This window comes from Semicossyphus pulcher, unplaced genomic scaffold (assembly GCF_022749685.1).
Source record: "Semicossyphus pulcher isolate SPU_LCO1_2020_fin unplaced genomic scaffold, fSemPul1.0.p SCAF_10, whole genome shotgun sequence".
Classification (NCBI taxonomy): Eukaryota; Metazoa; Chordata; class Actinopteri; order Labriformes; family Labridae; genus Semicossyphus; species Semicossyphus pulcher.
Genome location: NW_027211604.1, coordinates 29,246,183 through 29,270,523, shown reverse-complemented (window position 1 = coordinate 29,270,523; position 24,341 = coordinate 29,246,183). Strand labels below are relative to the sequence as shown.

At 41.0% G+C, this 24,341-nt stretch overlaps 1 protein-coding gene across 1 annotated transcript; it reads right to left on the bottom strand.

Annotated features, from left to right (window-relative positions):
• Positions 1–1,738: 1,738 nt before the first annotated feature.
• On the bottom strand, positions 1,739–24,080 carry cfap58 (cilia and flagella associated protein 58). The gene is made up of 18 exons (XM_069665379.1): positions 23,946–24,080; positions 15,871–16,137; positions 15,465–15,613; positions 15,232–15,382; positions 11,855–12,049; positions 9,654–9,791; positions 8,808–8,967; positions 8,173–8,255; positions 7,438–7,629; positions 7,167–7,328; positions 6,321–6,467; positions 6,024–6,164; positions 5,724–5,947; positions 5,351–5,459; positions 5,125–5,229; positions 3,724–3,843; positions 2,024–2,148; positions 1,739–1,862 (listed from the first exon to the last, which is right to left on the bottom strand). Exons 1-18 carry the CDS (start codon positions 24,078–24,080, stop codon positions 1,739–1,741), a joined length of 2,727 nt encoding a protein of 908 aa, XP_069521480.1.
• Positions 24,081–24,341: the final 261 nt, after the last annotated feature.

The window sequence follows — 24,341 nt, the reverse complement described above, 5'->3', positions numbered from 1 at the left end:
TGAAAAAAAATAATATGTGAGTTTTTGTCTTTTAAAAGTAGATCATAGTTATTGGTGAGCAGAATCATCCTGCAGAGACAAAGAGACTGCAGACTAAACACTAAACACAGGAAGTGCTGCCTACCTGCTCCGTTACACTGAACACACTGTGCTCACTACACCTACACACATATGCTTACATACGTGTATAGCAAACATGCAGCACATAATATCTGTACACACATTTCACCATCATCATTAGTGGAAACAGTTTAACGAACATCAGAACCAGCCGGATCATCAGGCTGTCAGCAGCTGCTTCTTCACACAACAAGAAAAGAGGAAGAAAGGAGATGAGGCCGGTCGGAGGCGTCTCATTACTACAGCAACATAGCCCGGCACTGCATAGACACGGGTTGCCATGGTGACACTGTAATTGCACTGGGAGAGGAATTACTCCAGAAGCAGCAGAGGGGAGAAAGAAGGACAGTGTGCTCACTTTTTAGACCTTTGAGACAAACGTAAACACGTCCAGTGAACTGTTAATGTGCCGGGACACAGAGTACAGCCTAATTCTAAAGCTAAAGCTTGCTGGTAGCTCAACTGAATCTATACATTTATTTAATCTTTGCTTCTCTACTTTAAATGAACCTTTTTCTTTGATCCTGACAGAGGAAATGCATGCATCATATTTATTGATTCTTGCTTATAATCAGGGAAGTAAACTGCTCAAAAGAATTAAGGGAACACTTAATTGTCACAGTATAACACCAAGTCAGTTAAACTTCAGGGATATCAATCTGTCCATTTAGGGAGCACAAGTGATTGTCAAACAATTTCACCTGCTTTGGTGCAAACGAAAGTGACAAAAGCTGCAATGGAGGCTAAAGCAAGACAACCCCCAAAACGGGAATGGCTTTGCATGTGGTGGTTCTGCTAGTGTCCTTGGGCAGGTCCATAGAAGGGCATCAACCCAGCAGCAGGACCGGTATCTGCTCCTTTGTGGGAGGAGGAACAGGAGGAGCACTGCCAGAGCCCTACAAAATGACCTCCAGCAGGCTACTGGTGTGCATGTTTCTGACCAAAGTGTCCTGTGGGAGGAAGTCAGAGTCTCCAGAGGGAACCCACGCATGCAAGGGGAGAACACACAAACTCCACACAGAAAGGCCCACTACGCCTGAACTGGGATTCAAACCAGGAACCTTCTAGCTGTGAGGCGACAGCGTAAATCACTTTTGTAGAAATCTTTTTGTAAATATTTGTGGTCATTAAACAATGAGGCTCACTCCAGGTGAGACATGTATTTGTTTGTAACATTTCGGTTCTCGACCTTCATCAGGCAAACCTGATCGAGCGAGGTCGAGCACCAAAATGTTGCAAGCAAATAAATGTATTTTCTGCAAGTTGGACAGTGTGCGGGAGTTTAAAATAAAATATATAAAGCATAACTGTACTGTATATCTTTAAACTAAGTTAACATAAAAATATGATTTAAGATCCATTCATTTTAGAAGCACAGGGTGATGTTTCTCTCGTCTAGTGAGTCTGTGTTTTGCTGACATCTAGTGGTGATTACAGGAACATCAACAGAGAGAAGGTTAGGTTCAAATCGCACTATATGATAGTTTTATCAGAAGTGACACTTAAATAAAGCAGCAGCAGCTGATAGCTGAACAAAATTTAATATAAATAATATCCGCTTCCACTAACATATCAGCCAGTCAAATAGTTTCAAAGTATGTGTATGTGTCAGGTCCTCTTATAATGCTTCCTGTCTCCTCACAGGGTTGTCGATCCGGAAGCCTCCTCCAGTGAAGTGAGGTTTGCTGCTGATCTGAGGCAGCGGCTCCAGCTGCTCCACCTTCGTCTTTCTCCTCTGCTCACTGAGGAGAAATACGGAGGATGTCCAGGACATCAGAGAGTGAGCAAAACTATCACAAGGGGCTACAGTAAACTTTTTCTCTGCATAAAATAAGCTGTATATTTTGCACTCATCAATAATACTTTGTGATAAAATGTGATGTAAAACAAAGATGAACCTCACCTGTGAAGTTTTTTCTGAGTCAGGTATTTCTTCTTGACGTTAGCTAGCTCATTAGCTAAACTTTGGTTCTCACTCTTGTAGTCGTTCATCCTGGAGTCAAGCATCCTCAGCTCTGCAATCAGCACCTGTGGAGTCAGAGAGACATGAACACATAAATCATCATAGAAAGTAGAGAGGTAATCAGGCACAATGTTTAACATTAAAGCAGTTGCTGCACCTGTTCTGTAAACCTTGGAGTCGAAAGAGTGAGGCTGTGCTAAAGAAGGCTCAAGGAATTGAAAGAGGTATGGACAGTGAGGTTTAACCCGCTGCTAGGCAACAACCTTTTTTGCACACGGCTAGCACTGGTTTATAGAGAATGGCAGTTAGTTTTAGTTATACAGTTAGACAGTCAATCCCAACAAGCTAAGTTTCAGTTGATTCCACAGTTTGTGTGCGTCCATGACCACAAGTAGACTAAGTGCTAATTTGTGTATTGTAAGTTTCTGTTGCCAATCTAGACTGTAATACCAGCTGTTACCAGCTGTTTATGTAGCAATTTACAATCGAGTTTGTATTAAAGGAGCAATCCGCCCCTGTAAAAAGCCACTGTCAGTCAAAGCTGATGTTCTCTGTAATCGATAGAAGTAATAATATTTGAAATGGCGCCATAGCTGTGGAGAAAGTTGTACAAACAGCTTGTGGTTTCGCCCATTCCACATTCCTACAACACCCAGCGTGCATTGCGCCCCTCCCTCTGAAAGGAACGGCCCAGCGAGAGACGCTGGAGTGAAATACTACCGTTTTCACTGCGGGGAACGGCTCAGAGCGGGACAGGTTCAGAAATACGATGAGAATACACCGGTGGATTGTCTATTAAATCTTCAGGTCTGCAGTCTACATTTCAAACCTGACAATTTTGAACGAGACATGACATCGGAGGCGGCGTCCTAGATTGAGGAAGTGTAGTTTAGCGAGCTCCCTGGCCTCCGCCAGTTGACACGTTTTACATAGTCTGGTGGAGGTTTTCCAGGGCCCATTGGAGAAGCAAATAGCAAAGGCACAGAGCCAAATAGCATTTTTTTCCTACCATAACGGCATTAGCTCCCCATGATAACATGATAGGACTGAGGTTGAAAATTGGCGAACTGGCCCTTTAAGAGTATTCATCTCGTATGTAGCCTGTTTATAGATTATAGTCTCTAATACCCGTTTAGCACTGTTTATTTCCTGTAATTGTAGAAAGTAGCTAACATGGATGTCTTTTGTTTCCTCATTATTTAGAACCACACTCCCACATAATAGTATAAACAAAACAGTGCCTGTGCATCTGTGTACCTATAATTTTAGTTCACAATAAACTCTCAAAGGATATCTATATATTACAGAGACCAACAGTCAATATGCTTCTATTTTGCATTTGTTTTGAATAACAACACATAACGTAATACAACAAAACACCCCATATGAGCAATGAGTTCTACATAATTAAAATCCCTTCACTGACATTTCATTAAAGACGATATTAAATGAGAAACATAGCGAGGCTTATATTACACAGTGAGTTAGAATTTCACAACATCATCAAGCTTTAAATGGACACAGAGGACAGATCATCTGATATGGTCAAATACAAAGGAGGAGGGGGAGAAACATCCAAACAAACAAATCAAAACAGAGATGTATAACTCGATTGGTAATAAAAGGACATGAGTGATGACCTTGAGCTTCTTGGTCCTCTCTCTGATGGTCCACTGACACTGCTGGAGCTGCTCAGCTGCCTCAGGACCCGGCTGACGGGCCAGAATGTGCTTTAGCTCCACATACAGCTTCTCCTTCTCCTTTGTGGGGACATAAAGGAAAGAAAATTTAACAGAGAAAGGGATCATCTATTATTATGACTTCAATGACTACATATAGTAATCAAAAGGGGCCAAAGTATATGTTCCTGCTGTTAGACAGAAAAACCTTTTGCACCTAGATCTGTGATGTGCTCTTGTTGACCTAAAGGGGCATATCAGTATTTTTAAATCATGGCTCTACTCCAATGTATTTTGGTGTTGGTTTTTGAATTACTCCTGTAGGTTTCTTCAGGGGGCAGCCACGAGACAGGCTGCGATGGCTGCAATGTAATCCTTGGGGACATATATGCTTGATCAAATTACATCCACTAAAAGTTTTTGTTTTTACCACTTAGAGGCACAGATAGTTTTTCAAAGTGTCTGACAACATTATCACCCATGAAACCCAGGAAGTGTTTGTAGAAAAACGAAACCTGTTACAATGAAGCTATTAATGCACTGCTTTGAACCCAGTCGTGGTTAGTGATTTAGGGCGTGTCTGACGCACTTTAGCTAGTTAGACGGCGCACAATCTGAGCGCAAACCACGGCGCAAGCCGCAAAGAGGGTGGTTTAAGTCCCTGGATTATTCATTGGAATGTTTTCGGCATAACATGAATCAAACCAATCAGAGTGTCAGCTGTCAATCCCTTCAAGAGCCCGGTGCACCTGCAGGCAGGCGTGTTGCTATTTACATGGCGGATTTCAGTCCTCATATCAACCGGGCTAGGACCAGCATATTTCACTTATTTCCTTCCACTGTGTCCTTGAACACTCAGAAAAAAAACACAGGTCACTGTACGATACATGTCGAAGCATGGATTGATGTTAAAGCGATCACACTGCTCCCTACAGTTTTTAGCCCGTGCGTGGCTCAAGCAGGAATCTCCCTGAGGTGAAGCAGGTGTGTGTGGAGGCAGTGGTGAGCTTTTCCACGTCTTCTGCTACTTCTCAGCATATCGGCACCAAACCGAAAGCAGCATTGTGAGAGGGAAGAGGGAAATACAAGCTTGCCGTCTCACAGTCCCATAAACAATGTTATTTCACTGTATCTGCAAACACGCTGCTTTTTCCTTATGAGTAGAAGCGCTGCTGTGCCTCCCTGTGTGAGTAACAGGCAGACACTCGTGTGTTGTGAACTCTCCGATGTATCTCCATAATGCGTCCTTTAAATAGCAGAGACAGACATTTTAAGACCAAAGACCAAAAGTCGTGCAATCCTTTGCGAATTCCCCCCTCAGTGTGTGTGCTTTTGTGTACACAGTGAGGAGGCAGTGTCTACCTGTAAAAGGAGTTCTCGTTCCTCCAGCTCTTGTGTCTTGCCGATGAGTCGTTTCTGTAAGGACTGAATCTTCTGGATGAGTTCGTATTTGCTGGGGTCACTGCCCTGCAGGGAACAGACGTTTACACAGTGTTAGAGGCCTGACCTCTTGAGAATAGTCTTTCACATAAACCAGAAATGAAAATGTTTAAGCTAATCCAGAGACACTGTTAAACAAGTTGTTCACCTCCAGTCGTCTCCAGCGGTGGATATTTATGGGCTTCAGCTGATCCTCCAGGACGCTGTTCCTCATCCTCTCTCTGAGCAGCTCCCTCTGCAGGTAGAACAGCTCTCGCCTGCAGCAACACAGTTTAGTGGTATTCAACATAGTTCTCACATAGATTACTTTGTATATCATATAAGTGCAGTCTATTTAACATTTACCATTCCTCTATTTTTTCCCATATGCCTAATACTAATACTCTTCGTGAACCACTAAACTTTGTAGGTCACCGCCCTCCTTCTCTACTCAAAACTCTTCTCTAAGATTTTCAATGCTGACTGTCTTTCTCAAACTTCTCCACATCGTGCCCTGCTCAGGCTCCTCCTCTCTCTCTGACCTCAGGTCCTCTGTGTTGGGCACAGCTTTGTCCAGGATGCTCTTCTTGCGCCCCAGCCTTTTGATCTCCAGCTTGAGCAGACGGATGTCCTCCATCCGCTGGCTGTAGTGGAAGTCCCCCTTACTCAGGATTGATTGCTGGATCCTGATCTTCTCGTACAGCAGAGCGTGCTCATCGTTGTGTCGGAGCAGCTGTTTGCCCAGGCTGTCCCGCTCCCTGATTACCTTTAGAGAAGAAATAATCAGATAAGTCTCCGTTTGTCATTCTTTTTCTCGACTTCATCTCCTCCACCTCCTTTACCTGGTCCAGCTGCTTTTTCTGTTGGATCTGCTCAGCATCAGCGTCTGCTATAATCTTCTGCAGTTTTTGCTGCTCTGCTTTCTGACTGTCAAGATGCTGCTTTATTTCTTCAAGCTGGAGCTTCATAGACTGCAGCTCCACCTGCAGAAGGACACAGAAGGGTGCAAACATGCAGGCAAGTTGAACCTGAGCAGCCCTGGCAGTGTAGAGTTAAGGCAGCCCTAAACTAGAATTGCTGCCTCTATTTTTATTACTAAATACAAACAATGTAGATGACGATGAGGCAGGCTGTTGTACCTTGAGGGCCTCGTTGTCTTTCTCTAAGCGCTTGTGTTCCTGCTGATCTTTAGCGAGGGCCAGCTCCTTCCCAGTGATCTCATCCCTCAGTCGAGTGACCTGGTTGTTCATGGTCTTCATCTTCCTCTTCATCTCTGCAATCTCCTCCTGAGGCAGAGAGACAGATGGTGGAGGGATAGAAAAGTAAGAGGGAATTATAAACAACTCTAAATTACATACATTGACTATAAACAATAGCAACAAGTGATCAAAAATATAATAAAAATTGTGGGAAAGTTTCCTAGCCCTACAGCCAAGCAAAACTGTGGCTACACTGTTATATATTTAGCCCCAGTAACCTTTTTTAATCTAGAAAACACAGCATCGATAGAGAACTGATGTATTCCAGCATCTCAAAATGAAGCCTGCAGCCTAGTGGAAGATGTTTGTGGCACTGTGAGTTCCACATGAAAAACAAAAGCACAAAAACATCTGCTAAAAAGCAGGAAACATGTGCAGCATCAAACAGATTAAACATTTCAATCCTGATGTTGGTAGGCTATGTTGCCCAGCCCTGGTGAGAGTGGAGGCGACTTGTTAGTCTATATCCTGTGGCATACAGAAAGCAGATCAATCACATATTAGGTAATAAGAAGTGGGCCCAATATAGAGCCTTGTGGGACACCAATGGAGGAGTTATCTTATCTTATTAGAAGAAATTACCATCATTTACAGTGCTTTTATAAAATGTTAGAACATGGCCCCAACAACACCACCCTTGTCCAACAACAATTAAAGCTTCTCTGTAAATAAGCAGTTAATCCAGTTGTGGATGAGCTTTGGATAAAAGGAGCACATGAAGCATACCTGAGCCTCAATGAGGTTTTTGTTGTAGAAGTTCCTCTCAGACACGACGCTCTCCAGCAGGTTTTCGTTCTGTTTCAGTGTACACTCTGCCTCAGTGACCTTCTTCCTCCAATCAAATATCTCAGTCTCTCTTACTTCAACGTCACTCATTTTCTGCTGCACCTGTGGAAGCAAAGAACAAACCTCTTAGAGAAGCCAATGTCATATTCTTGTGTATTAAAATGAATCCAAATACTAAAATACAATAAGCTCGGTCTTCTTCATAACCTGCCTTCTGCATGAGGCTGCTGGTCTCGTTGATGTAGCGGTCTCGTTCCTTTTCCAGCTGTTGGATGATCTTGCGCTGCTTCTGGGCCTCCTGCCGGTAACCATTGATCTCATGTTCCAGCGTCTTCTTGTCCTGCTCGAGGAGCTTCACCAGGTTCTGTTGCTTCTCAGTCGACTGTGCAGCTTTGATCATGTTCTGTTGAATGGGTTCATACACACAAATACATGAACATAAGTAAATATTTTGGTGACGAATGAAACAAGTATTTCTAGTTGGTTAAAAAGCAGAAATTGAAGTTTACAATATATTAACACTTGTCTGCAGTGAGGTCTTTTCATTGTAGTTCAGTTATTTAAGCTGTATTTCAGTTACGGCTGCTTCTTTACTTACTACAGTAGTATAAAACCAAATTACAGACATTTTCCAGTGATCTAACAATATGTGAAAAGGATGCTGAAATATGTACATCATGGTACACATTTGTAAAAAGTCTTTATTTAAACTTTCTCAAACAAATTTCCAAAAAGCTTTTAAAATGCATGTTTTTGGAGTTTCGCTAAAACCTTTCTGAGATTATCTCTGGATGTCAGGAGAATTAAAATTTCATACTCAAGTTAAAATAATTCAACTCTGGCGAATACACAACTGCATCATGTGTCATTTGACCAGCTCAAATTTGGGTTTTTGCTTCAGGTTTGTCAGTAATAGCCCCAGGCGAACCTCATGACAAACTCAAACCTTATTTAAGATGTCTCTCTCTCGGATCAGCTCCTCTATGGCTTTCCTGTCGGCTTCAATCTGCTTTTTGGAAGATTCAAGGTCTGCAGAGGGAGAAAGATGGGGACAGTTTATATTGATTTAAAGCAAACAGTGTTGTTTATTTTCATTTTAACTTCATCGAGTGTGACACTTTGTCATTTGAAATTATTTAGCAGGCTTAAGTCTGAGGTAAAGTCTGAATGAAGCATTTCACTGCACAAAGAGTTTTTTATGTCAGAATGAAAAGGACTATAAAACAGACTGACGTTCATACAAGAACTGTGAAGGAAAAACAAGAAAATGCCAAGAAGGGATTAGAACAATGACAAGAGGTGTTACAAAAGCAAAAACTAAGAGAGAGTCAAGTTAACCGATGGACACAAGCACAAATATGGAGGTAAAAATAGCCTTATAACCTTAAATACACATGGCTGTGTGTGCAAATATCTGGGCTGTGATCAGTGGCCATACCCTGTGACCTTCATTTATTTACTTGTGCATCTCCTATTCAACTTGTATGATATTATTCAGAGACGAGGATGTTAGGGTTTGTTGTTCTTCAGAGATGTTAGATGTTTTTGAATTGTGTTTGTGTGCAGACAAATCTCCCTCACCTTTCTCCAGACCAGCGATCTGAGCTTTCAGGGTCTCTCTCTGCACGTCCACATCCGCTTTCTGATCCTCCATCTGGTGGAACTTTTTCTGAATGACTTCCCTCATTTTTGTTTGTTTGGCCACCTCCTGACGCATCTGATTCACCTCCTCTTCTCTCATCTGACACGTGGGAGTGGAGGAGTAAAGCATTACATAGAAGCAAAGAGGAGGGGATATAACCCAAAGGTGTTCTGTTACTCTTGCTGCAGCCCTCACACAACTGTGCCAAAGTACTTAAAACAAAAATAATAACACACTTCAAAACACATTCGACCTGTTTTTGACTTGCTCAACAAAAGATGAGTCTCAGAGCAGTGCCCCCTTGTGGTTCAATAGGGCAGAATCCTCATCTCTCATCAGGTATTTCCAGATTGTCAGTACCAAGCCTGTTTGGTATCACAGGATTAAATGTCGATGCAGTAAAACTTCAGTGAGAGCAATGCTGATGCAGGTTTTAGGAAAGAAGGACATCATTAGGAAAATGTCAAATGTTCTGCCTTCTTGCCTCAGTAAATAAAATAAATATTACCTTGACCTTATTCGTACAAATACAGTGCTCGTTTAGCAATCAGCTCACCTAAGGACGAGTGGAATGACTCCTTCTTGTGGACTCACTACACGTCCTGTTACTCCAGTGCTGTCTCTCTACACCACCCACATTCAAAACCATGCATTCACAGGCACACACACACACACACACACACACACACAAACACACACACACACACACACACACACACACACACACACACACACACACACACACACACACACACACACACACACACACAGACCCCTGATGCTACCTTTAGCTCATTTGTGTTCTGCTGGTTTTCCAGGGAGAGATGTTCTTTGACTGACGAGAGCTGCTCACACTCCTGCTGCAGTTTACTGTTCTTCACCTGCGTCTGCTCCAGCTCCTTGGTGGTTCGCTCACTTACAGCCTGTCACAGTAAGAGAAGAGATCAGCGTGTGGGAGGAGAGTGTGTTTATTACATTCTGCAATACATTAACAGTGTTGGTTTTACAACATTGATGTACATGCTCAACCAGTTTTGTATATACACAGATCAGCCATAACATTATGACCACTGACAGGTCGAATTAATAATATCGATTATCTCGTTACTATGGTCTCTGTCAGTGTGTGGGACATGTTAGGAAGCAAGTGAACATGATGAGGTGTTGGAAGCAGGAAAAATGGGCGAGCGTAAGGATGAGATCAACTTTGACAAGGGCCAGATTGTGATGGCTAGACGACTGGGTCAGAGCATCTCCAAACCTGCAGCTCTTGTGGCGTGTTCCCGGTCTGCAGTGGTCAGGAGCTACCAAGAGTGGGCCAAGCAAGGAAAACCAGTGACAGGGTCATGGGCGGCCAAGGCTCATTGATACACATGGGGAGCAAAGGCTGGCCTGTGAGGTCCAATCCAACAGAAGAGCTACTGTAGCTCAGACTGCTGAAAAAGTTAATGCTGGTTCTGATGAAAGGTGTCAGAACACACAGAGCATCAACGTTTGCTGTGTACGGTGCTGCGTAGCTGCAGACCGGTCAGGGTGCCCATGCTGACCCCTGTCTGCCCCTGAAAGTGTCTACAATGGGCATGTGAGCATCTGAACTGGACCACAGAGAAATGGAAGAAGGAGGCCTGGTCTGATGAATCATGTTTTCTTGTACATCATTTGGACGGCCAGGTGCGTGTGCGTCTCTTACCTGGGGGAGACATGGCACAAAGATGCACTATGGGAAGCCAGCACTATGGCAAGCCAGCGGAGGCAATGTGATGCTTTGGGCAATGTTCTGCTGGGAAACCTTGGGTCCTGCCATTCATGCGGATGTTACTTTGTCACATACCACCTACCTAAACAGTGTTGCAGACCAAGTACACCCCTTCGTTAATGGCAGTGTCCTCTCTCAGCAGGATAATGCTCCCTGCCACACTGCAAACATGGTTCAGGAATGGTTTGAGGAACACGACGAGTTCAAGGTGTTGACTTGGCCTCTAAATTCCCCAGATCTCAATCCAATGGAGCATCTGTGGGATGTGCTGGACAAACAAGTCCGCTTCATAGAGGCCCCACCTCGCAACTTACAGGACTTAAAGGATCTGCTGCTTACGTCTTGGTGCCAGACACCTCAGCACACCTTCAGAGGTCTGGTGGAGTCCAAGCCTGGACTGGTCAGGGATTGTTTGTCGGCAAAAGGGACCTACACAATATTAGGCAGGTGGCTTACCGAGACGCATTTGGTTTTTATTGACGCATATTTATTTATATGATTAATTGATTGATTGTCTGATTCTTTATTATGCACATAAATAACCCAAACCTCATGAGTTTACAAGACAAGTTTCTCCTCAAAGCTTGGTGAAAAAAAAAAAAAACATCTCTTACTGAAGCACATTTCAAGTTTTTCTCAGTCATCTCGCCAAAAGAATTTCAGCATATATAAAGGTCACTTCACTAAAAAAGTGCATCCCTTGTGCAGTCATAAAGAAAGACAACAAAACAAAAAGATGATCCTCATTCTCAGTTTCACAAAGCTCACACAACAAACTCCTCCTGGAGCAGCACCTGATCTCTCAGGGCTGATGGGGATGTTCCTGAATTTAACTGTGCACACGGGGGTCTTAGTCTTCTGGATTAATGATACTTCACATAAAATGTTCTACACTGTCGCTGTTCTTCATAATCACTGTTGAAACCAATTATCAACTGACCATTTTAACTGTTAGTTGGTTTTATGTTTAATTGGTCACCTACCTGTGTTGGCTCATTTAAATACACACTTGTATGACGTGTAAACTAAATAACAGAATGAACTTACAACGTGTGATTCAGTCCAAACAGGAGAGCAATGAGAGCAAAAGTGGAAAGCTTCATGCAGTCTTGTACAGAAGTGCTCATTTAACTCTACTGTTATTTTTTTCTATGCTTACTTTACTTTGAACTGATATGGGAAACATTACAGCACTTTGTTTCCACACATTACATCATACAAACGTCTCACCTTGAGCTCTTTCAGCTGCTGCTCCAGCTTCTGCTGCTCCTCTTTGGTCTTCTGTACCTGCACATTCAGAGCTTTGATGTCCCCCGTCTTGGCCTCCATGTCAACGTGCAGCTGCTTCACCTCCTTGTCCAGCTTCTCCTTAAACCTCATCTCACGAGAAATCTCATTCTGCTGCACCTGGAGCTCCTGCTGGAGCTGGAGTCAGACACACAAGGTAACAACAAGCTGGCATCAAAGCAAATTTCAGTTCAGTCTATTTGTGAGGACCCCAATTAACTTCAGCTCAGCTGTTTGCATTTCTCATGGGGTTCCAATGCCTGAATGCTTATCTATAGTGCAAAGTGAGATAGTGACAGGTAATGGGACTGATCTTTTGTGGGACTTTTCATACACAGCAGATGTAAAGATGTCCCTTTAAAGTAAAGGACAAAGCAGTGTAAGGGCCCGATCAGACAGAACGCGTTTTAGCAGCTGGGGGCTTTTCGTCATTGTTTTCAGTGAGAGGGACGCTTTAAGCGCGCTGCATTTGCGTTGAGGAGCGCCTCGCGTTTTTGAGGAAACGCTCTGAGCGCCTCGAGTTGAAAAAACTCAAAGCAGAAAAGCGCCCGACGTCATTGCCGTTTTTTTTGCTTGTCCAATCGGATGAAAGGAGAGGTGGGCCTTCTGTCAGCTTACAATATAACGCTTAGGTTAATGACAGCTATGATTCAGTGGTGGCCTTAACAACAGTAGAAAAAAAAAGGCGCAGTAAGCTGCTCTTTTTTAACCGTAGGCTTCAACAAGAAAGGCAGTGCGGTGCACCTCGGTTTACAGCCTGCAAAACACGCTCTGTCTGATCGGCCTTAAGATAGTATGTATAATACAGTATATTAAAGTACAGTAAGATTTGTAGCTAAATCCTTCAGGTACACATGTCCATCTTCTGACTCACTGATGTGGTACAAACACTGAAATCATCAGTTGAAAATCTAATCTCCCTCCACTTCTCTAATCACTGTAGCAAAATCTTGCATAAGTAAAGTTTCATGAAATTTTCCAGGTCATATGTTTTGGTCATGTCTGTCTACAGTATGTCCAATTTTGGAATTTATTTTAAAATTCAGGTTCAACAGTAAGTAAATAGCATGCTACCTCCAAATGTGTGCAAAGCCAAGATTTTGAAGGGCTTTCTTTTCTTTATAAAAAAAAATTAAAGTTGCATCACTTCTTGCTGCTTCATTTGCTGGGTAAGTTGCTGAGTCCTCTTATACACAGCTCCAGAAAAAATTAAGAGAGCACTCCATGTTCCTTAAATCAGCATCTCTCTCCTCATGTCATGGTCTGCCCAATCCAGATCTAAACCCCATTAAAACCTCCTGAATGTGATCAAGAGGAAGATGGATGGTTACAAGCCATCGAACAAAGTGCGCCAACAGCACTGTGACAGACTGGTGGAGAGCAGGCAGAGATGCGTGAAAGCTGTGATTAAAAACCAGGTTCTTCCACCAAATATTGATCTGTGAACTCTTCCTGAGTGAAAACGTTAGTGTTCTGTTGTTGAAACATGAACTTGTTTACTTTGCATTATACAAGCTCTGAAAAACACTTTTTTTTTTGCATCTTTTGGTTTCTTAACCAGTCGTCATTTTCTGCAAATAAAAGACCTTCATGAGAATATAACTAAATGTTAAATGTTAGAATTTAACACAAACACAAACCTATGAATAGTACAACCAGAGAAAAACTATTTTTTTGCAGTGGTCTCTTAATTTTTTTCGGAGCTGTGTGTTTGTAAAATCGGGGAAGTGATGCTACAAAATCAGGTACTTAGTGTGTGTAGAGAAATGTAACCTGGTTACATTTACTATTATTATGTCCTCAAACTTGTCTTCAACATGAATATACTCGTATTATAGACTGTGACTATGTGAGGGTTAGGGTGTTCAGACCTGGTATCAACATGTGGTTTTCGTGATCGGATCACAAGTGCCACAACAGCCTTAGCTACAGGTGTGAAGTCTCCCAGGACGGATTGAAGACGCATTCAAATCCGTCTGGCAGTGTGTACACATGTGTCCTGGGCCACATTAAGCACCGCCTACTCTCCCCGTATTCCCATCAACGATCACGTGGCTATGGGAGACCGCCCGCCTCTCATTCCTGTCTGATTTAACATTTCTGGGTGTCTTAAAAATGTTATTTTTATTTATTTTTTATGTCACTACAAGCATGTGTAAACGGAAACACAGACAGATCATGTTTGTATTTATTCAGTAAGGAGACATATTTTACTTATTCATGTAATAACTGTATTTAAGCTGGTTTAGGTTTGTTCTTGTTGCTTTCGGTATTGTTTTATTGTCTTTCCTTTTTTATTAGATACATTTGTGTAGCCTTGCCAATTTGGTAATTCAAATGACCAGAGGTGGGAAGTATAAATACTTCGTTACTGTACTTAAGTAGATTTTTCAGGTATCTGTGCTTTACTTGAGAATTTATTTTTCTGACAACTGTTTACTTTTGCTCCCTACATTTGAACACAAAAATCTGTACTTTCGACTCACTTACATTCTCAAAACAGGCTCGTTACCATCCATCCATGGATGGATCATTTGGGACCTTAGTTTGATTCAGTCTTTATTATTCAGTCTGAAATTTGGCTTGCAGCAAAACCAGAAAGTGTCCAGTGATAATAAAGTAAGAAAACCATCGTAGTGTGCCGAGGACTTTTTTCGTTTTGCCCAGTTATCAAAAGAGGTATCATGTATTGCTGAAGTTCAAAATTCTGGTGTTGTTACAACTCTAGAACAAAGTTAATATTTATTATTGGCAGTATATAGTTTTATTTTAATTGAAAATACATTGTTTACATTTAATCGTCTTTTATCATTATCATCATTATTATTATTATTGTGAGGTTTAGTTAGCTTTGCACAGAAGTGCTCGGTAAAATGTCCTTCAGAGGAATACTTTTTACTTTAGTACTTAAGTACATTTCAGAGCCTGTACTTTCTTACTTTTACTTGAGTAAAGGAGTTGAATCCGCACTTCTACTTTTACCAAAGTCTTTTTTTACACAAGTATCTGTACTTCTACTTAAGTATAGAATGTGTGTACTTTTGACACCTCTTCAAATGACAAACCTAATGATGGTCACCTGACAGAAGGGAGGGGATTGGAGGGAGGCTTCCATTCATGCCATTATTATTTAAAGATCCAGATTTTTGTTTTTCTATAAATAAAGTTTGAAAAAATAAACCTAGTGAGAATCTTGCGAGCAGCTAAGGGCTGAATCCGGAGTGACAGAAGCTCCTTGTGTCCCCACCAATAAATTAAAAATGAAACATAATCACAAATTCCTTCGAGGTCAGCATACTGTCCGATAGTTTCCCTCTTACCTGAGAAATAATCTCTAAGGCAGCGTCTCGTTTGGCCTCTATCTCCTGCTGGGCTGCGGTGGCCTGGTTTAGTTTCTCTCTCAGTCCCTCCACATCTGCCAGCTGCTGATCTCTCTGTTTGGTCAACTCCTCGTTCATTTTTAGCAGCTCACTGAAAACAAAGATTACACATGTTTCCATCCACTTTAACGAGAGTCTGCACTTAAAAAAATCATTTAAACCAAGTGTCTCACTTCTGCTCTTGGTCCATATGGAAACCAGCCTGCTGTTCATTCATTTTGATGAGGTTGGCAACTTCTTCTTTTAAATTTCTGATGGTGTCTTTGTCATTTTTCTCTTTATTATGAGCAGTGTCAACCATTTCCCAAGCTTTACCCAGCTCCTGCAGTGAATGCACAGAAAGAGTTTTGAAAAGCCTTGTTGAATTAATAGAATCGGAGGAGTCAAAAGGGGGGGGGAATGAACAAATAAAATATAACTTCTACAGCAAATAACTATTTCTGGTCCTTTATTTTACACAGTCCCAAATGTAGCATAACCTCCATGTTTGAAATGATGCCAAATCAGGACATAATCAAACAAAGAAATAAATAAGACATCCTGCACTTTAGAGTATGCTCTCATGTTCTGGCATTTTACCCTCTTTAGTGAAGAGATCTGGCTCTCATCTTCCTGGGAAAGCTTCAGGGCTGCTGCCACTTTAGTTTGGACGGACACAATCTCTGCGTTTAGCTCCCTGCATTTAGACATCAGCCTCTTCTCGTTCTCTCTGGACTTCTTCAGCGCATGGATCAGCTTCTCGTACTCCATCCGGACCTTATCCATACTCTGGTCTCCCACCAGCTCACTGAGGATCATCTGGAACTCCTCCAAGGACTCAAATGAGTCCTTTCCTACTGGTCCCGTCTCATTTAAACACAGCACAGACACATAAGGCAAGTAAAAATGTGTGCAGGAAGGGTGGAGGTGAAAAGATTAACAATCAAGATTCCAAAGATAATTGACAGGTATGTAATTTGATATTACCCCTTACTTAACTCTTAACCAATGGGTCATTTTAATGCTTGAACTTTGTTTAAGACCCTGCATGTCACTGTAGGTAAAGTTCAAACAAATAGCAGAGAAGTTAAATTTACGTCACGTGCGAATAAGAACTTTTCGTGCGCTATAATGGACGTCAAGTTAGCCAAACTTTATGCGTATTTGACAGGAAATAACCTGCTTTAACCAGTGTTATGTTCAATATATCATGCTCAATTACGGTTAATCGTCAAATTACCACTTAATGATTAACCCCTAACACAGAGCACTTACCTCCATTATATAATAATCCAGGAGTCTTCACAAATAGCGCAGCATTCGTGTTAGCGAAGATTCCAACCGTCTTTAGTGTGTTGTTTTGTAAATGGAGCTGTTGACGTCGGTTTCTAAGCAACCGCAGATCTCGCGACGGGAGGAGAAGTTGGTCCGCAGCGTGTGTTGTCACTGCCAACAACATACACTGCCATTTAAGGAACATCTAACGCAGTACGTGTCCTTCCAACTGCGATACAGTGGTCAACGAGCTACAGCCTATATTACAAAAAAATTCATTAATTTCGGTGAAATGTCCGTGGTGTTCTGTTAGTTATACTCCAACAATGAGCAGCGCTGTGTTAATAATATGTCAGATAACATAAATGCAGAGGGTGCTACTGAATTTCTTTTATAATTAAAAACAAATAGATAATTATGTAGCCCCTATCAATGATAAGAATGTAAAAAGTAGGACAGAGTATTAGGGCCACATTAAAGAAAAGAAAAAATCTAGAGTTCGAAAATGAAGTCATAATATTATGAGTATAAAGCTGTAATTTTACGAGAAAAAAAGTAATTACATTACCAGAATAAAGTCATAATTTCACGAGAATAAAGTCATAATATTATGAGAATAAAGTCGTAAATTTACAAGAAAAAAAGTCATAGTATTACGAGAATAAAGTCGTAATTTTACGAGAATAAAGTCATAATATTACGAGAATAAAGTCATAGTATTACGAGAATAAAGTCGTAAAAATACGAGAATAAAGTTGTTACTATATTAGTCATAATTTTAGACTATTGTTAGCCTAAATGTTATAAACGTCAGAAGAGCAGCAGCCACCTGCACTAAAACGAGGAACGTGTGAAGTATAACTTCACAGTGAACATCTTGTAAAGTTATGCTTATAAATGATTGCACAGGAGGCTTAACACAACTTGAGCCGGAGCTGTATTTATTGTATTTATGTATTCTTTACCCGGTAGCATGGAAGCATAGCATACATGTACCTCGCGAGAACATGCGAGATCTCCTGCCTTGTAATGCGCAAGCACACTAAACAGCTATATCAATACATTAGTATACGTTTCACAAATGTTAAATATTTAATCTTTTTGAACACCAGCACCACTTTGTCAGAACTATCAGGACTCTGAAAAGTGATTTTATTTGAAAATGACTCGTGATCTTAGTCATTTTAGCGCAGGCAACTGGCTGCTCTTCTGATATTACCCTTCAAAACAAGATACAGGCTAACCATGGCCTAAAATTACGACTTAATTCTCATAATATTAGGACTTTTTTTCTCGTAATTTTATGACTTTATTCTCGAAATCTTTTTTTTTTTCTTTAATGTGGCCCTAATACTCTGTCGTAGTTTTCAGTGGAGAGGTTTCGATTTATTTAGGTTAAAATTATTTATTATATTATTATAATTTTATCACAAAAATGACATTTTGACTGTAAAAGATGGAATTTAGCACATTTCTTACAATGTATACAGAATATGTCATGCAAGTGATTGAATACTCTACTCTGATTGGTCAATTATGGCATCCTGAGGTCTGCTATTACTCTTAAGCAGACCGTTTTTAGGGATGTAACCTCATCGCCCAACCACATCCACTTAAACCTGTCCAGCAAATTTCACCTCTGCCTGTTTACCTTGTGGCAAAAATGTTAGCTTTCCATTAGCCTGCTAAATCAGAAAACACCATGAAGGATATTTTTTATATTGCTATTAATTTATTTGAAAGCATGAAACTAGAAAAGAAAAGAATAGAGGAAGAAAGGTCTCGTGAGCACATGGGGCATCATTTTTTTGTCAAAATGTTACTTCAAATCTGCCAGGTGGCCGGGCTTTCAAGGTGAAACAGCTTTAGCAGAACAGCTGTACAACTCTTCTTTCACACTGGTCTTGAGAGTCGGAGATCATAAATGTTAATGTGCTCCAACCGTTACGAACAGATTGAAGTAGAGCCTGTCCTTCAATCTTGGCATCTAGTTGGATCAAAAACTCACTTTCCAAACTCACATTAATACGCTTGCTAGCAAGTTAAAACAAATATTGGATTCCTCTATAGAAATAGAGCCAACTTCCCAATGCTCAGCAGAAAACAGATCGAGGACGTCTTATCTGTTCTGGATTATGCTGACGTTGTCGATAGGCTCGCCTCCGTCTCCACTCTTAGACCCCTAAACTCCATTCATTAGTCTGCCCTCAGATTCATTACTGACTACTCCACTCGTCACTGCATCTTATATGAAAAGGTTGGTTGGGCACCTCTAACAGTAAGACGTGACATTTGTTTTTATTTATTTATAAAGCCTTAATTGCTATATAATTACAACCTTGCTCACCTCCATATTAAACCGGTCTCAGTCAATATTCAACACGTTCTAGTAATTCTAGTATTTGGAAAAACTGCATAAAGCTTCTCTGCTGCGTTCACATGGAACACTTTGAAATAAACATTAAACCTCACACATTTGTCACTGTGGGTCAATTTAAAACGGTGATAACAAACTACTCTTAATTATATGTAATTGTGTTGCCATTCTTTTTGTATTTATTTGTGCAAATTGTTTTTTTTGTTGTGCTCTTGACATCATTGACAATGAGGGCATGCCCTTAATGATTCCTTCGAAGGTTGAATAAATGAATCTAGACAACCACAGACAACCTGGTGAGTGACTAAAATTTTTCAGCCAATCTGGGGTCCGTTTCAGAAAGCAGGTTTAGTGAAAACCCCAGGTTTGTTAACCCTGTAATACGGGAAACCTCGGGTTTGCCGTTTCAGAAAGAGAGGTAACTAACTCTGAGTTGGTTGCTATGGTAACTGTATCTGTGAACCTAACCTGGTCGCGAGCAGGTTTTCTTCAGGAAACTCAGTTTAGCTCTGTCTCCTCCCTCTAGGATATAAAACCCTCATTCGACTTCCTCATTCATCAAGCCCGTCTCACGCGCGTCTCTGTGGTGCTCTGACCCCTCATTTGTAGATTCTCCACCACCACTGCCGAGAGCACTCAAATAAGAAGCTATAGAACTTATTAGATTTTTTTTAAACTAACACAATTTAGTTTAATCAACATAAATTATAATGTATATGAAGTCAGCATCATGTTAGGGATAAAGCTAATGCACATTAAAACAGCCACTAAATGATATTTAATCTGTTTAATATTTAAACAGCCATGAACCTGTTCTGCCTGAGCCTTACTTTGACGTTCAATGATGTTCTGGTATTTTATTTTTAACTGCTTCCATGTACGTTTTTCTCCCGCTGCATTGCTCCTAAATTTATATAAATTTTAGCTTCCGGTTCTGATTAAGTATTAAATAAATACACCAGTTCAAATTTGCGAATTTATCTGAGCAGCAGTTTCTTCCCACGCCGCTTCTCTCTCTTTTGCAGCTGCAGCCGTGTTACTTTATTTTTCTTAAAACATGCTCGTATTCGCTGAACGTCCGCATGAGGATTTCGAGCTCCACTGGTGTGACGTAGGAGGACCTCTTTTTGTGTGCCGTTGCCATGGTGAATCGTGGGATTGGGGCTCCATTAATGCTGGCTTTTTATAGTCAGCGTGCACACTCTTAACTCTGGCTGAACCTACTCAGAGTTGATTGAACTAACTCTGATCAGCTGTTCTGAAACCAAAAAGGCAGCGAATTTTAACTCAGAGTAAGTCAAACCACAGTCCGGGGTTAGACTGAGGGTTTGTTGAACCTCCTTTCTGAAACGGACCTGGGGTCCGTTTCACAAAGCAGGTTCAACAAGCTCTGATGCTGACTTCACATACATTATAATTCATGTTGATTAAAGTGAATTTTGTTAGTTTAAAAAAAAAAAATCCAATAACTTACGCGTCTTATTTGAGCGCTCTCGGCAGTGGTGGTGGAAAATCTAAAAATGATGACTTTGACACAGATTTGTCTTTAGATTTTTTTTTTATCACAATTATAAAATAATTTTGCAAAGGGGTCAGAGCAGCACAGAGACGCAACGTTTCTTCTTCTAATTCGGTAACCGCTTAAACACACGCGTGAGACGGGCTGAATGAATGAGGAAGTAGAATGAGGGAAACTCTGAGTTTCCTGAAGAAAACCTGCTCGCGACCAGGTTAGGTTCACAGACAAAGTTACCATAGAAACCAACTCAGAGTTAAAGTTACCTCTCTTTCTGAAACGGCAAAGCCGAGGTTTCCCTCATTACAGGGTTAACAAACTCAGGGTTTTCACTAAACCTGCTTTCTGAAACGGACCCCAGGTCTCAGCAGATGTCTGTTCACTGTGAGTCTGGTTCTGATCTAGGTTTCAGCCTGTTAGAACGTTTTTCTGTCACTGTTGCTAAATGTTGCCAAGTACTGCTCATGGAGGATTAATGTTGGGTCTCTAAATAATATGACAAAGAGTACGGTCTAAACCTCTGTTTTCAGAGTCCTGAGATAACATTTGTTATGATTTGGAGCTATGTTAATATAAACTAAATAATTTTGGTTTCAAGGTTTTTAAGCAAACCCAGTTTTATGCAGGCAGTGAAAATGTCTAAAGTTTGTGGCATTAAATTGCAGAACCACAAAAACCGAACACATAAGCCCTGCAAAGTTTAGACCCAGAATTTCAACAACTCAGACTCAAAATTGTTTCCTACGACTGGATTTAATTATGATCTATGGGGATATGAATAACACAACTTAAATAAATTATAGTTTAATAGTAAACATGTTAAAATATTGTTTTAAAACCAACTCATCAAACAAAGCCAAAAACTGTTGCGCTGCAGTGTCTGGAACCTCTGCTCCTCCTTCTCAGCTTGTTTTACAAAAGGTCAGTAAAGCAGCCCGTCAGGTCCTTTTGTCCTTGGGGAGTGGGGGACAGGCAGAGGTGGATGGCCAATCATCTGCCTGTTGTGGTCCTGCTACTTGTGCACAATTGGAGTACCTGACCTCCAGGAGATGGTTGCCCCCGATGACCTCATGCATGAGGGAAACCCACAGCCAAGTTGCTACTGTGGCCTCCCCTCTGCGTGTTTGTGTCCTGGTTGATTTTTTAACTCCTTGAAGACCTAAAAGCAAAGAGGCATAGACAGACTAAAACTAATACGTTATGCATTCAAGCTTCAGTAATGCTCATGGACATGCACTGGCAGCATAATGAGTATAAAATCTCACCTCATTATTTCCTTTACAAATTGCTTTGCTATGGAGCCCTAAACATGTCAACTTTTTTCATCCCTTATTTTTTATCAAGTTTGAGTTCTGAACATAACACAACCCAATGTCAGAATTTAGAAGAATTGATTGTACAAAAAGGAAAAACAAAACGCCTACAGTTGGAGAGTCATTGCGTAGAAGGTGAGAGTTAAGCATCCAGAAAAAAAAAGGTAAAAGCTCCAGAAAACACTGGTAGAGCCATGAGGAATACACCCACAATAGGTATGAAGACATACTGGCAAGGAAAACAGTGGAGGACAAACACTAAATACACTGGGAAGAGTTATCAGGCACAGGTGAGACAATCAAGGAACAGGTGAAAATAATTAGGGCACAATCACACAAACAGGTAAACACAAAGGCAGAAAGTAAAGAGGGTGGGTGAGTGACAAAAAACAGTAAAATTAAACTAAACACTGATATAAATAAAAAACAGTAAATTAAAAAAGGTGTAATATGTGACAATTAATTATGTTTAATGTTAGACAAAGGTTCTCTCTCTTAATTGAACAAAGTAAGTTAAGTAAATAGGCCTGAACATATTCAACTGGAACTTAATTTTTCCCCCAGAGGGTGAGCAGGACCCTGACATTTGACTCACATTAAATGGAGACATTTCCTCTGATGGTGAAGTGAGACAAGGTGAACTGGACGGCAGGAATCAGCACATCACCTGATTGAGGTTTTCTGTCTCATCAGAGTCGGAGTCTGTTGATATTTTCTTTTCACCGTCTTCGGGAGAATGAAACCAGTCCAGGAACAAAAATGAGAACAAACAGGCTGGGCTCTGGCAGCAAGGCAAACGCATACAATGAACTGGCAAAGAAGCTATGAAAACTGACTGCTTAATGCTTGGAAGCCGATGAAGGAAATGTCACACAGGTGTGTGAGTAGGAGAGTCTGGGCTGAACAGGTTAAATTAATGAGGGTGATTGCAAATTACCCCTAAATTGCAGAATTTAGAGTGGGCTGCAGAGGAAAGAGGCCCAATGTTTTGCATGTCTTATCTTAACTCAAAGGCTACCTGTAAATTTGGTGAGTTCTAATATGTATCACATATGACATCTCCATTTGCTTCGGATTTAATGTGCTCCACGGTCAGGCAGTTTAAGATACTCAACCATGTTAAATCAGACACTTTTGTATGCAACAGTGTTTTATGTTGAGTACCCCTGAGAGACAGCTACCATGATTTAACATGAATAAATGAACAACAACATCAAAAACATGAATGCTAGGCTACATGTAACTAAATAAAAATTTGTGTCTACCAATTAGGGGGTACAGCAGTTCATGTAACATGCAATGTGATATTAAATTTACTTACCTTTTTTATTCACTTGTCAATGCCTCTGATGTTGCAGACTACAGTGGCCAAGGGGATGAAAAATTAAGCCAATACAGAAGTGCCAAAACTGCACTTCCTCGAGTGGCCACTTGAGGCTGGCTCCAAAATCGAGTCAATCCCCATTAGTTCCTATATTCAGTCTAAATTCACAGCTGACTTAAACATGTTTACAGTGTGGTACAAAACATTTCGTTATGGCTCATTTCCTCATTAATAACAACTATTCAGTGGGTAATGTCACTAAACATAAACATAAATATATATTAAGGCTTTCAGTTGTGCTTATTTAGAGGTGGTTGCTTTAACCCTCAAAGACCAAGACCGGCGGCAGTGGCGGCTAAAAAAAGCTCTTGTTCTTAAATGTTCAATAACTTTTGAACCGCTAATCCTATCCACATGCTTTAAAAAGTCAGTTACAGTAGACATTCTCTTTTTAGGTGGTATTACATTCGTCTTGTTTCGACATTAAGCAGGTCCATAGTGAACGTGGTGACGCCATCAAATTCTGCAGCATTGATTTGTCAGGGAAACCTATGTAGTTTCTTCCTCTGAGCCAATTGGCAATAGTTGTAGAAGCTATTTTTGCTCACATTAAATGGAAACATTTCCTCTGATGGTGAAGTAAGACGAGATGAATGGGACCGCAGGAATCAGCACAGCACCTGATGCAGTCTCATGTCCTTTAGCATCTGGGAGTCTATGAGAAATGATTTCAGCATATTCCCAATGACTGCTTCATAGAACGCTCTCTCCATCCTAAAGACAGTTGAAATGGACAATTAATGAGCATCCTTTTAAGTAAACCTACAGATTTCATTTATAGTGTCAAATGAAAACCAGTGGTGTACTCACACAAAGATTCTCTTCCTGGTTGTGGGAGGAAATTCTTCCTTTCTGATAATCTTTGGTCTCTGCCCAGATGAAGAGGTCTTCATCATCCAGCTGGTTTTCCCATCCATAGTTCACCTCTTTCAGTGGTGAATCCATGATGGACCTTGCTGGGACAAGGCAACCCAGGAGTCTGGAGCTCTCTCGCTGAAGTTTGTGAATCATCACCCCCTCTGACTGTGGGTAAATACAAGTCCACGAGTCCTGCTTCCTAAAATGCTCCCTAGAGACCCATCTGTACGGTGGCCCTGAGAGCTCAAAGCACAGCAACTTAAGAAAACACATGCAAATACACAAAACACAAGCACATTAAGAAAACATCTTCATCAATTTGACAACACATGCGTAGCATTTAGAAAA